General features: G+C 35.3%; 1 protein-coding gene across 1 annotated transcript; it reads left to right on the plus strand.

The window, feature by feature from the left end:
* Window positions 1–10,747: 10,747 nt before the first annotated feature.
* On the plus strand, window positions 10,748–11,701 carry LOC143649689 (olfactory receptor 7A10-like). Its single transcript, XM_077119619.1, has one exon. It carries the CDS (start codon window positions 10,895–10,897, stop codon window positions 11,699–11,701), a length of 807 nt encoding a protein of 268 aa, XP_076975734.1. The 5' UTR covers window positions 10,748–10,894.
* The last annotated feature ends 322 nt before the right edge of the window (window positions 11,702–12,023 follow it).

Below are 12,023 nucleotides of genomic sequence, written 5' to 3' on the forward strand. Positions count from 1 at the left end.
TATTGAAACTTGATTTGTGACCCAACATGTGATCTATCCCAGAGAATGATCCATGTGCACTTAGGAAAAAGATATATAATGCTGATGCTGGGCGTGATGTTCTATAAATGTTTGTTAAATCTACATCATTGATTATATTATGTAAAATCTCTTTTTCCTTATTGATCTTCTATCTAGATGTTCTATCCGTTGATGAGAGTTGTGTATTGAAGTTGCCAACTCTTATTGTAGAAGAGTCTACTTATTCCTTCAGTACTATCAGCATTTCCCTCACATATTTTGCAGAACTTGGGCTAGATGCATAAATAGTTATCATTGTAATGGCTTCTGATGATTGTCTCTTTTATTAATACATAGTGGCCTTCTTTCTCCCTTTTAACTGTTTTACGCTTGAAGGTTCATATTTCTCATATTAGTATAGATATTTGTAATGGTTTGAAAGGATGTATGTCTCCTAAAAAAGCCATGTTTTAATCTAAATCCCATTTTGTAAAGGCAAAATAATCTCTATTCTCCATCATTCCCCCAAATGTTTCCTCTTCTACAGGACTTGAGAAACTAATCAAGACTCACCCAAATGGATAGAGACATGCCTCTATCTAATCCAGCTTAACAACCACTCTTGATTAAATCACATCCCCAGGGAGATTATTTAATTACACATTCAAACATAATTCCATGAAATGTCTTCATTGCAACAGAGAGGCCAGCACTTGCCCAACCAGATAAACAGGTACCACAACTTGACCAAGTTGACACATGTCCTTGACCATGAAATTCAGTACCCTGAAACCCTAGTCAAACTTATCCATTCTTTTCCCTATCTCTTGTTTTATGTATAGGATTTCAGATGGCCTGTCTTCCAGTTCATTAATCCTTTCTTCTGCCTCTTCAAATCTGCTTTTGTATGACTTATTGTGTTTTTCGTCTCTTCTTCTGCTTTCATTCCTATAAGATCTGTCATTTGTTTTATAAAGCTTCTGTGTTATTCTGCAGGACAGGTTGTGTCTTCTTCATATACTTCAACTCAGTTACTACCTTTTTCTTCAGTGCATTGATTTTATTTAGAAGATTTGTTTGAACACTTTTATTTTGCTGTTTCTCTCCTGTATCTCTCCTGTATCTCTCTTGAGGCATTAGTTTGTTACTTTGGCTACGCCATGTCTTTGTTTTTCCCAGTATGAGTTGTGATGTTTTCTAGTGCCTAGGCATCTGATTTTCTTCCTTAGTTTATTCTGAAGCTCATTTTCTCTTTTCCCTGGGGTTTTCTTCTTGTTTGTCTCTGTTCTCTATCTCTTCTTTGGATTTCACTTCAACTTTTTCCTGATGTCTAGCATAGCTTCTATTTAACTGATCTGAATTGTTCAGCTCTAGTTTTTTGGTTTCTTTCCCTGCTACATAGGTTCATTCCAATCAGTCCCAGGATACAAGAGGAGGGTATAATAAGCATAAGTTTCCCTGGGAGTGAGACTCAGCGAGGTACCAGTTGTTCCTGTGAAGCCTCTTGATACTGTGCTTTTCCTACTGCCCAGCAGGTGATGATTTTCAGCCCATAGCTCCCCCATTGACATAAAGTGGTATTGTGCCTTTAATTTTCAGCAGGCCCTGTCTCTGCCATTGTCATGGTTGAGATAAGGAATGATACAGAGAGTGGACTTAAACTATTTCTGTTTTCTGGCACAATTGGTTTGAATTCTCTGAATAAGACCCACCACTTGTGCTTGGCCCAGCCACCTATTTCTTGTAGAAGATATGTCCTTTATGGTTATATGTTTTTAACCTGACTAATTACTTTATCTCTCAGGCAAATTTATATTATGTTATATTATGTTATGTTATGTTATGTAATGTTATGTTATGTTATGTTATGTTATGTTATGTTATGTTATGTTATGTTATGTTATGTTATGTTATGTTATGTTATGTTATGCTGTGTTATGGAGCAATAGCTAAGTGACACAACAGTTAATATTAACAAATATGAAGGATGTGAGATTCCTCAATTCTGATTGACCCCTACTAATTGTATTCCTTCAGACTCTTTAAAAAATAACTGAATAACACTATCTATTAAAATTTACTTCAGATAACTATTCTTCAAAGTGATCAGAAACAAGCTTCTCTTTCAGATAGTTAGATTTAGGAAGGCTATGCATATTTGTAGATGCATAACTGATGGCCATGAATAAAAATTCTCTCTTACTAGAAGGATATTGTGGACTAGAATCCAAACTCTTCTATCTTCTATACATACAGAAAAGAGTGAAATGGCCAACAAAAGTTGCTGAGAAAAGCTGCAATTTTTATTTCAACATATGCAGGCAAAATAAGAATACAAACTCTCAGATTTTGGTAAAAGGCAAATGACTGGAAAAGAGAGAGATAGAGAAGCAAATAACTAACAAAGTAACAGATACATTCAGCCTCATCTGCAATTAAATTATTACTATGTACTGTGGTTTATTATTCCCTACTTGCCTATTAAATTAAAAATGTTTTTGGGTAAACAGCCAACATGAGAGAGCATGTCAGTCTGCCACAAAGTATATGAACTCTATCAAGAGGTAATATTAACACATTTCATTGCTGTGGTACATTTGTTACAATTGATGAAAACGCATTTTTATAATTGTACTGTTAACTATCATCCATAACTTAACTTAAGGTTCACTGCTTGTGGTGCAGGGTTCCATGGATTATTTTTTTATTTTTATTTTACTGCCATATATACCACCTAACATTTTCCCTTTTAACCACATTCAAATATATAATTCAGTGTGGTTAAATATGTATACAACGTTGTGCTGCTATGATGACCACCATTGCTACATGTTTCAATCATCCCAGTTAAAAATTCTGTACGTTTTAATTATTGTCTCACTATCACCTACTCCCTCTCTTCCCATGTTCACCTACATTCCTTGTTGTGACCTGAGTTTCCTTATGTTAATTATTTCCTATCAGTTAGATCACATATTATTTGTCCTCTTGTGTCTAGATTATTTTACTCAACATTTAAGATTGATTCCTGCTGTGTTATGTCTCAAAACTTCATTTTTTGCAGTCAAATAATACTCCATTCTGCTTGTATGCCACATTTTCCTTATCCATTCATCAGCTGATGACAATTGGTTTGCTTCCATCTTTTGTCAAATATGAATAATGCCAACATGGACATTATTATTCAAATATCAGATTGAGGCCATGCTTTCAATTCTTGGGGTATATATCCAGAAATGGAATTTTTAAATCTATATGGTAATTCCATGTGGAAATTTCTGAGAAACTGGAAAACTCTCTTCCACAGAGACTACACCATTTTGCATTCCCATGAGCTATGAATGAGTGTTTTTATTTCTCCACATCCTGTTCAACACTTTTATTTTTCTGTTTTTGTAATAGTAGCCATTCTAGTGGGTGTGAAATGGTATCTTACTGTGGTTTTGATTCACATAGCTCTAATGTCTAATGGTGTTGAGCATTATTTCATGTGTTTTCTAACCACTTGTGTAACTTCTTCAGAGAGGTATCTGTTCAAGTCTTTTCCCGATTTTCAATACTTTTTCTTTTTTTGACAAGTTGAACGAGTTCTTTATACATTCTGACTATTACCCCTTTATCAGATATGTGATTTCCAAATATTTTCCCCCACTGTATAGGTTATTGTGTTATTTTCACAAAGAGTCCTTTGAGGTGAAAAAGGTTTTAATGCTGATGAAGTTCCATTTATTTATTTATTTATTATTGCTTTGCTTTGTGTATAAAGTCTAACATAACATTACCTAACACAAGGTCCTGAAAAGTTTCCCTATGTTTTATTCCAGAAGTTTGATAATTTAGCTCTTACATTTAAGTCTTTGATATATTGTGAATTGATTTGTTAATATTGTGTAGGGTAGGGGTCATTTTGTTTTTTGATTTTTGTTTTTTGATTTTTGTTTTTTGTTTTTTGTTTTTTTGCAAATGGAATCCAATTTTCCCAGAACTAATTGTTGAAAAGATGATTCTTATCCAATTGAGTGGTCTTTCCCACCTTATTAAAAATATGTTGGCCATAAATGTGAAGGTTGATTTCTGAGCTCTCAATTCCATTCCATAGATGTTGCATATGTCTGTGTTGTATCATACTGTTCTGATTAGTGTCTTTGTAACACATTTTAAGATTGGAAATTGTGAGTCCTCCAACTTCATTCTTCTTTTTCAAGTTGTTTTTACCATACACATTTGATGACTGGCTTTTCCATTTTTGCAGAGAAAATTGTTAAAGTTATCATCACAATGTCCTTTAATAATTAAATTGCTTTTGGGGCATATCAATACCTAACAACATGTTGTCTTCCAATCCACCAACCCAGAATGTCCTCTCCTTTATTTAGAGCTTATTTGAGTTCTTTTAGCAATGTTTATTAGTTTTCTATGTACAAGGCCTTTCTATCCTAGATTAGATTTCTTCATAGTTATTTGATTATTTTAGTCACTATTGTGAAAGGATTTTTTTCTTGGTTTCTTCTTCCAATTGTTCACTGCTTCTGAATAGAAACATTACTGCTTTTTTGGGTCTTGATCTTGCAGCCAATCACTTTGTAGAATTCATTTATTGGCTCTAGGAGCCCTGCTGTGGATTTTCCAGAATTTACTGTATATAGAATCATGTCATCTGCAAATAGGGAAAGTTTTAGTTCTCCCTTTCCAAATTGGATACTTTGTATTTATTTCTCTCACCTAATTGTTCTGGCGAGATCTTCTAGTACATTGTTGAAAAAAAGTGATAACACTGAGCATCCTTATCTTATTCCTGATCTTAGAAGGAAAACTTTCAGCCTTTCACCATTCAGTGGGATGTTAGCTGTAAACTTTTCATATATGCCCTTTATCATTTCAAGGAAGCTTCCTTCCATTCCTATGTTTAAAGTGTTTTTCTAAAGAAAAGCTGCTGTATTTTGGTGACATCCTCTTCTGCATCAATTGAGATAATCATATGATTTTTTCCCTCATGCTGTTAAGTTGGTATATTTCATTAATTGATTTTATGTTGAAACACTCTTGCATAATAGGTATAAATCCTGCTTGATCATGGTGTATAATTTTTTTATTGTCCTGTTGCTTTCAGTTTACCAGTATTTTGTTGAAGTTGTTTATATCTATATTCATAAGACATATTAGTCTGTAGTTAATTTTCCTTGTGGCATCTTATCTGGCTTTGGTAGGATCCTAATGTTGGCCTCATAGAATGAGTTAGGGAATGTTTCTTCCTTTTGAATTTGAACAGAATTGGAGTTAGATTGGGGATTTTTTATTCATTATATACAGAGTTTTTAATACAGTGTAAACCCTCACATATTTGAGAAAAATGGCTCTATAAATAAAAGAGTTTTCATATTTATATCATTGAATAACTTCTCTAGAAGAAAATATTACCTAGTAGTTTCCCTGAAGTCTCTTTCTCATGCTAAAGGTTTCCTGTCTGTATATGGCTGTTTTAGGCCTTATTCCCACTCCACCAAGGCTGGAGCTCAGATGCAAACTCCTCCAGGTATAGGCATAGGGTTCCTCAAAGTGTACTACAATCATGTGTTTTAAGGATAAATTTTAACTAAAGGCCTTGACACAGTGATTTCATTGGTGTAGCTTGTAAGGGTTCTTTCACTTGTTTAAGATTAGAGATATGACTGAAGTCATTTCCATAGTCATAAATTTAAATGTTGGTTGTTTCTCATGTCACCTAGAGTAAAAACAATGACAGAATGCATTCACACACACACGACATACATATGGTTTCTCTCTGGTGTCATCTGATATTAAGACAATTACTGAAGTGTTTCCCATGTACCTAGCATTCATACTGTTTCCTTATTCTTTATTCTAGGAGGTTTATGGAATTGCTGCTTATATTTAGGTGTTTGGTCCACTTTGAGTTTAGTTTTTTTATAGGTAAATGTATAAGGGAAATGTCCTCTTTCATTACTTTGGCTATGATATCCTGTTATCCCACAACCATTCATTGAAAAGACTATTTTTCCCAGTTCAGTGGATTTGTGTGCTTTGTTGGAGATCAGTTGACCATAGATTTGGTGGCCTATTTCTGTGCTCTTGATTTGATTTCATCCATCAATACTTCTGTCTTTGTGCCAGTACTATGTTGTTTTGACCATTGTGGCTTTATAATAAGCTTTGAAATCAGGATGTGTTAATCCTCCCACTTCATTCTTCTTTAGGATATTATTAGCTATTGAAATTCTCTTTCTCTTCCAAAAAATTGGTGTCTAGCTTTTCCCAGTCTTCAAAGTAGATTGATGGAATTTTGATTGGTACTGTGTTGAATCTGTAAATCTAGTTTGGTAGATTTGCCATATTAAGTCCATTTAATTTTCCTATCCATGAGCAAAGAATGTTTTCAACCTATTTAGATCTTCTGTGATTTCTTTTAGCAATGTTATGTAGGTTTCTGCATATAGGAAACTAATACATCCCTAGTTAGGTTCATTCCTAGATACTAGATTCTTTTAATAACTATTTTGAATAGAATTTTTTCATTAATTGACTCCTCAGTTAGGTCATTGCTTATGTAGGAAAACATTACAGATTTTTGCAAATTAATCTTATTTCCCACCACCTTACTGATTTTGTTAGCTCAAGTAACTTTGTCATAGATTTCTCAGGATTTTCCAAGTGTAGTATCATGCCATCTGCTAATAGTGAAAGTTTTATTTCTTCATTTACTATTTGGATGCCTTTTATTTCATTGTATTAGAATTTCTAGCACAATGTTAAATAATAGTGGTGGGACTATTCCTGGTATTAGTTTGAAGGTTTTCAGTCTCTCACCATTGAGTACAACATGGGCTTTCAGTTTTTCATATATGCCCTTCATTATATTGAGGAATTTACCTTGGATTTCTACATTTTGAAGTATTTTTATCAGGAAACGATGTTGAATTTTGTTGAATGCTTTTTCAGTATCAATTGAAATGATCATGTGATTTTCCTTTTCAATTCCTTAATGTGGTATATTGCATTATTTTATTTTCTTGGTTGAACCACCCTTGCATTCCTGGTATAAATCCCATTTGAAAGTGGTGCATAATTCTTTTTTTTATTTTCTGCATGTGCAGCCACTTGGAATAGAACCCAGGTCTCCAGCATGGCAGGCAAAGACTCTACCTGCTGAGTCATTGTGGCCCACCCTCATAATTCTTTTAACACATCATTAGATTGGATTTGCTACTATTCTGTTGAGAATTTTTGCATCTATAGTCACGAGAAACATTGGCAACCATGCTAAAACACAGCTGTAAGGAAGCTGTACATATCTCTTCTGGGGCTGTCCCTTATCTTATGTGACTCCAATCTAAATGGGACACAGTTGTTTCTTTGGAGTGACCGATGCCTGACTCCTTCATGATGTCTGAGTGCTTTGATTACTTTGATTGAAACCTTTCCAATGCAGAAAGTACCGTCAGTCTCTTTTCTTACCTTTTTAAAAACTTCTTAGCTGTTTGCCTTTTAGTTCTCTTTTTAACGTGTAGACGTATTTAGGGACATGGTATGAAAGCTTTTCAATTTTTTGTGTGAAATGTGTACATTTTTGACCTGCAATCCATCTATCAGTGTTATGTATAATGTTTCTCATATTGCCTTTTAAATTTAGAAATTTTTCTGCCTCTGAATGAATAATAATTAGTATTTTATATGCATTTTCCATTGGTTTTGCATCTCACTTTTCCTTATTACACTTTCTGTCTTCTGCAGTAAGTTCTTTTTATAAAATACAGTCACCATCCCCTTTTATATGAAAGTGCTTTTATCATTTGAGCACAGGGTGCCTTTGTCCTCTAAATCTAGAGGACACATCTGTGATTGTTTTCCTAAGGAGTTAGAATTGGGGACTGACTCAGAAAGAAAATGTCTTTTGTGTGATAGAAGAAATATCAGCCTCAACTCATCATCTGAATAACCATTAATTCACTGACAAGAAAGAAGCATCTAGGCTTTTTAAAAATATTGATTTAACATCTGAACCATCTTAGGAGGATGGCTGTTCAAATCACCCCTACAAAGGGACTTTATTAAGAATGGTTCTTATCAGATTTCCATAGTGAGCACCTCTTATATCTGACCTTCAAAATAAATTTTGCCTGGTTTTAAAATATCTTTTTTTTTAATCCATATATCTTTCTGTGGTTTGAAATCAGAATTCCTACTGCTGCTTCTCCATGCATTTTAATATAAAATGTTTTTAATTGCTTTTGAAAACATTTGAAAGAAAATTTTCTCCATACATTTTAGAAAAATGTGTTTATATATTATTTTGTTTTCAATAACTTTTTTATTTCATTATTAATCAATAACAATATTATTAAATTAGTACTATTTTACACCTTGTCTTTCTGAATGTAGAGTTAATGATTCCATTCAATTTTGTCTAATATGCTTTTCCAATAAGGTTATAACTATATATACCCTGATTTCATTCAACCTGCCAGATTTTTATTTCATAAATGCATAATTTCTTTAGATTTGTGGTCAGAAAAATGCACAATTTTTCACATGCCTTCTTTGAACACAAAACAGAACAAAGGATGCATCATTCCTGATTATTTGGATCAGAGAATTCACTGGAGAATTTAAAGCACACTTACAACTGTGCATATTACATAATAATCTCCAGGATATGTTACAAAAAACAAGACAAAGCAATGTAACAGCACAGACTGTCGTGGTTTGCCCAGGGTAACAGAAGGGTGATCTGGGAAGAGCTTTGCATGTTGGACAAGGAACAGAAAAAGACTGAGTGTGCCCTTTGGAACTGTCAAAAATAGAGTTCAAAACCCAAGGCCCCAAAATAATGAAAGATAATTGCACAAGTAAGTGAGTGAGGAACGTGCCTCATCCACTTGGGTCCTTACAAAACAGTGTGGTGAAACCAACATGGGACAGACACAGGAAAACAGGAAGATCAGGGCAAGATGGGGAGACCATGACAGGCAGGAACAGCAAACTGAGTCTGTAGGTACCTCGGCTCCCAGCCTGACTCCGTTTCTACTCTCCATCCTCCTCATTCTTCCATTTAACACCTACTGCATCACAGAAAGATTGCGCATAAGTGTTGTATTTATTCCATTCCTTTTTGTAAGGTGTTCTTTTATTCCATGTGATCATTTTATTTTTGGGGTGTTCAAAGTCCTTGATGTCTTGGCTTTGTGAAAAATATCACTACTCTTTATTGGATAAATTGTTTTTGCTCTTTTATTACAATTTCTGGACATCAAGGGTGTATATTCTGGTCAGAATGCCAACAGAACCCAGGAAGGCTTCATTCAAAACAGTCTCTCAGGGAAGACCTGAGCTTATATTCATTCTCGAATCCACTACATCTTCCTCTTTCTCTGCTTTTAGAGAAGATCTTATTTTCTTTAAACACAGGGGGAAAGTGACCAGATCAAAATTAAACTGCTTGTTTACTTGTCCCTGTGGGATTTGCTGGATTCAATTCTATGTTTCCATTTCTAAGTATTTAAAGAATATGTATCTGATGTTGTGTGTTCTCATAGTATTCACTCCAGACCTACTCCCTGTGGATGACAGTGAGAAGAGGATGGTGTTAGCCAAGCCAGGGACCTGGGAGTGCTGTGTCTGTGTATATGTGTGTGTGTGTGTGTGTGTGTGTGTGTCTGTGTCTGTGTGTGTCCATTTCTTTCATTTGGAGAGTCCGCTGTATATAGACATCTACGTTCATAAATTCTAATAGTTGTAGCATATAATACAGATTTCAAAGGCAAACCTATATATGGAAATCAGAGTGATGCCATTAAATTCCAAGGGATATACTTGCAAATAAATTTATAAAGTGCAGACTTGAGGGTGGGCCATGGTGGCTCAGCAGGTTGAGTTCTCGCCTGCCGTGCCAGAGACCCAGGTCAATTCCCGGTGCCTGAACATACAAAAAAAAAAAAAAAAAAAAAACTTGCAACATGTGGAGAAGGAAATATGTATTTTGAGGTTGCAGCAGCAAGGCTACCTTGTTTTTCACCATCTCTCATCATTCTATCTCTTATCATTTCCATCCAAACTGGCTGTCGTGTTGACCTTGTACATCCTAAACACTGCCTTTCCTTAGGTCTTTTGCTCTGGACATGCCCTGTGAAGAGCACGCACTTCTCCAGACACCCTGCTGAGTCAAGCCTTCTCTTTTAAGAAGGCTCTGTTCAGATATCACCTCGTGTTGTGGTTTTGCCTGAGCATATTAAGATAAGTAGACTGGCATGGTCACTTCCCCCCCCTCCTTTTTTTACCTACCCTCTTTTTTTTGAAGCACTTCTAATAATATGGAATGTTATGATTATGTGTTAGCATATATTATTTATCCATGAGCAAATTGTAGGGAATTTTATTTTCACACTGAATGTCCTTTGCTAGACAGAGACTGGTGTAAAGTGAGAACTCACTACACATCCCTACAAGGAAAGAAAGTATTTCTCTGAAACACCTTAGAACTCATAAGGGTTTGGGGAATTATCTGCAAATGTACAGGAATTCTTTTTTTTTTTTTTTTTATTAATTAAAAAAAGAATTAACAAAACAATTAGAAATCATTCCAATCTACATGTACAATCAGTATGTACAGGAATTCTTAATCAGAGATTGCTCAGAGGATACCATAAGAGAGGATGACATTCATAAACAAAACCTAGGAATTAATTTCTTGTGTGCAAATTGTAAATTATTGATAAACTAGAAATCACTGATTACTTGAAAATTATTCATGTTCTTTCTCTGTATCTAGAGAGTTATGTAAATGGAATGAGGTAATGAAACAGAAATTTTAAAATTTCATCTTCTGAGATTTTCAGAGGAACCAGAATCACAGTCTGTCCTCTTTGGTCTCTTCTTGTCCATGTATCTTGTCACTGTCTTTGGGAACCTACTCATCATCCTGGCCACCATCACTGACTCCCACCTCCAAACATCCATGTTCTTCTTCCTCTCCAATCTTTCCTTAATTGACATCTATTCATCCTCCACCACCATCCCAAAGATGCTGGTGAACATCCAGGCACACAGCAAAGTCATAACCTCTACAGGCTGCCTTACCTACATGTACTTCTTCATGCTCTTTGAAGGGTTGGATGACTTTATCCTGGCCGTGATGGCCTATAACCACTTCATGGCCATCTGTCACCCCCTGTACTATATGGTCATCATGAACCCCAGGCTCTGTGTCCTGCTGCTTCTGGCATCCTGGATTGTTAGTGCCCTCCATTCCTTGTTACAAAGCTCCATGGTGTTGTGGCTCTCTTTCTGCACACACTTGGAAACCCCACCCTTTTTATGTGAACTTATTCAGATGGTCCAACTCGCCTGTTCTGACACCTGCCTCAATGACATAGTGGTGCATTTAGCAGCTGGATTGCTAGCTGGAGGACCATTCATTGGCATCGTTTTCTCCTATTCTAAGATTGTTTCCTCCATGCATGCAATCTCATCAACTCAGGGGAAATATAAAGCCTTTTCCACCTGTGCCTCCCACCTCATGGTTGTCTCCTTATTTTATTGTACAAGTATTGGTGTGTACATGAGTTCTTTTTCTATGCATAGTGTACACACAAGTGCACAAGCCTCAGTGATGTACACAGTGGTCATAACCATGCTGAACCCCTTCATCTGCAGTCTGAGGAACAAAGAAATAAAGGGGGCTCTGTAAAGACTTCTTGGTCAAAAACTATAAAACGTTCATTGCAGCTGAGGTTGAAGAAGTGCAGTTATTGTAGGGCTCACACCCTCAGACATGGTAATTATGATTCTTTGAAATTTGAAGTTGAGTATATCATTAAATATGTTGAAGTAAAGCTTTAATTAATGCATGCTATTATGAAAGGAGAGAATTGTTTCTTGATGATTTTCATCAACTCAAGAAGTGACAAATCATGACTTCCATGTGCAACATAAGAATTGGGATGCAGGACTGGGTTGCATGTTCTGTATTATTGATTACAAATACAGGTCTTTTCATTCCTGTAACCAAA

The sequence above is a fragment of the Tamandua tetradactyla genome, chromosome 11 (genome assembly GCF_023851605.1).
Source record: "Tamandua tetradactyla isolate mTamTet1 chromosome 11, mTamTet1.pri, whole genome shotgun sequence".
NCBI classification, from domain to species: Eukaryota; Metazoa; Chordata; class Mammalia; order Pilosa; family Myrmecophagidae; genus Tamandua; species Tamandua tetradactyla.

Coding starts and splice junctions, on each gene's coding strand:
- LOC143649689 (XM_077119619.1), top strand. CDS start 10,895: ATGTATCTTGTCACTGTCTTTGGGAACCTACTCATCATCCTGGCCACC.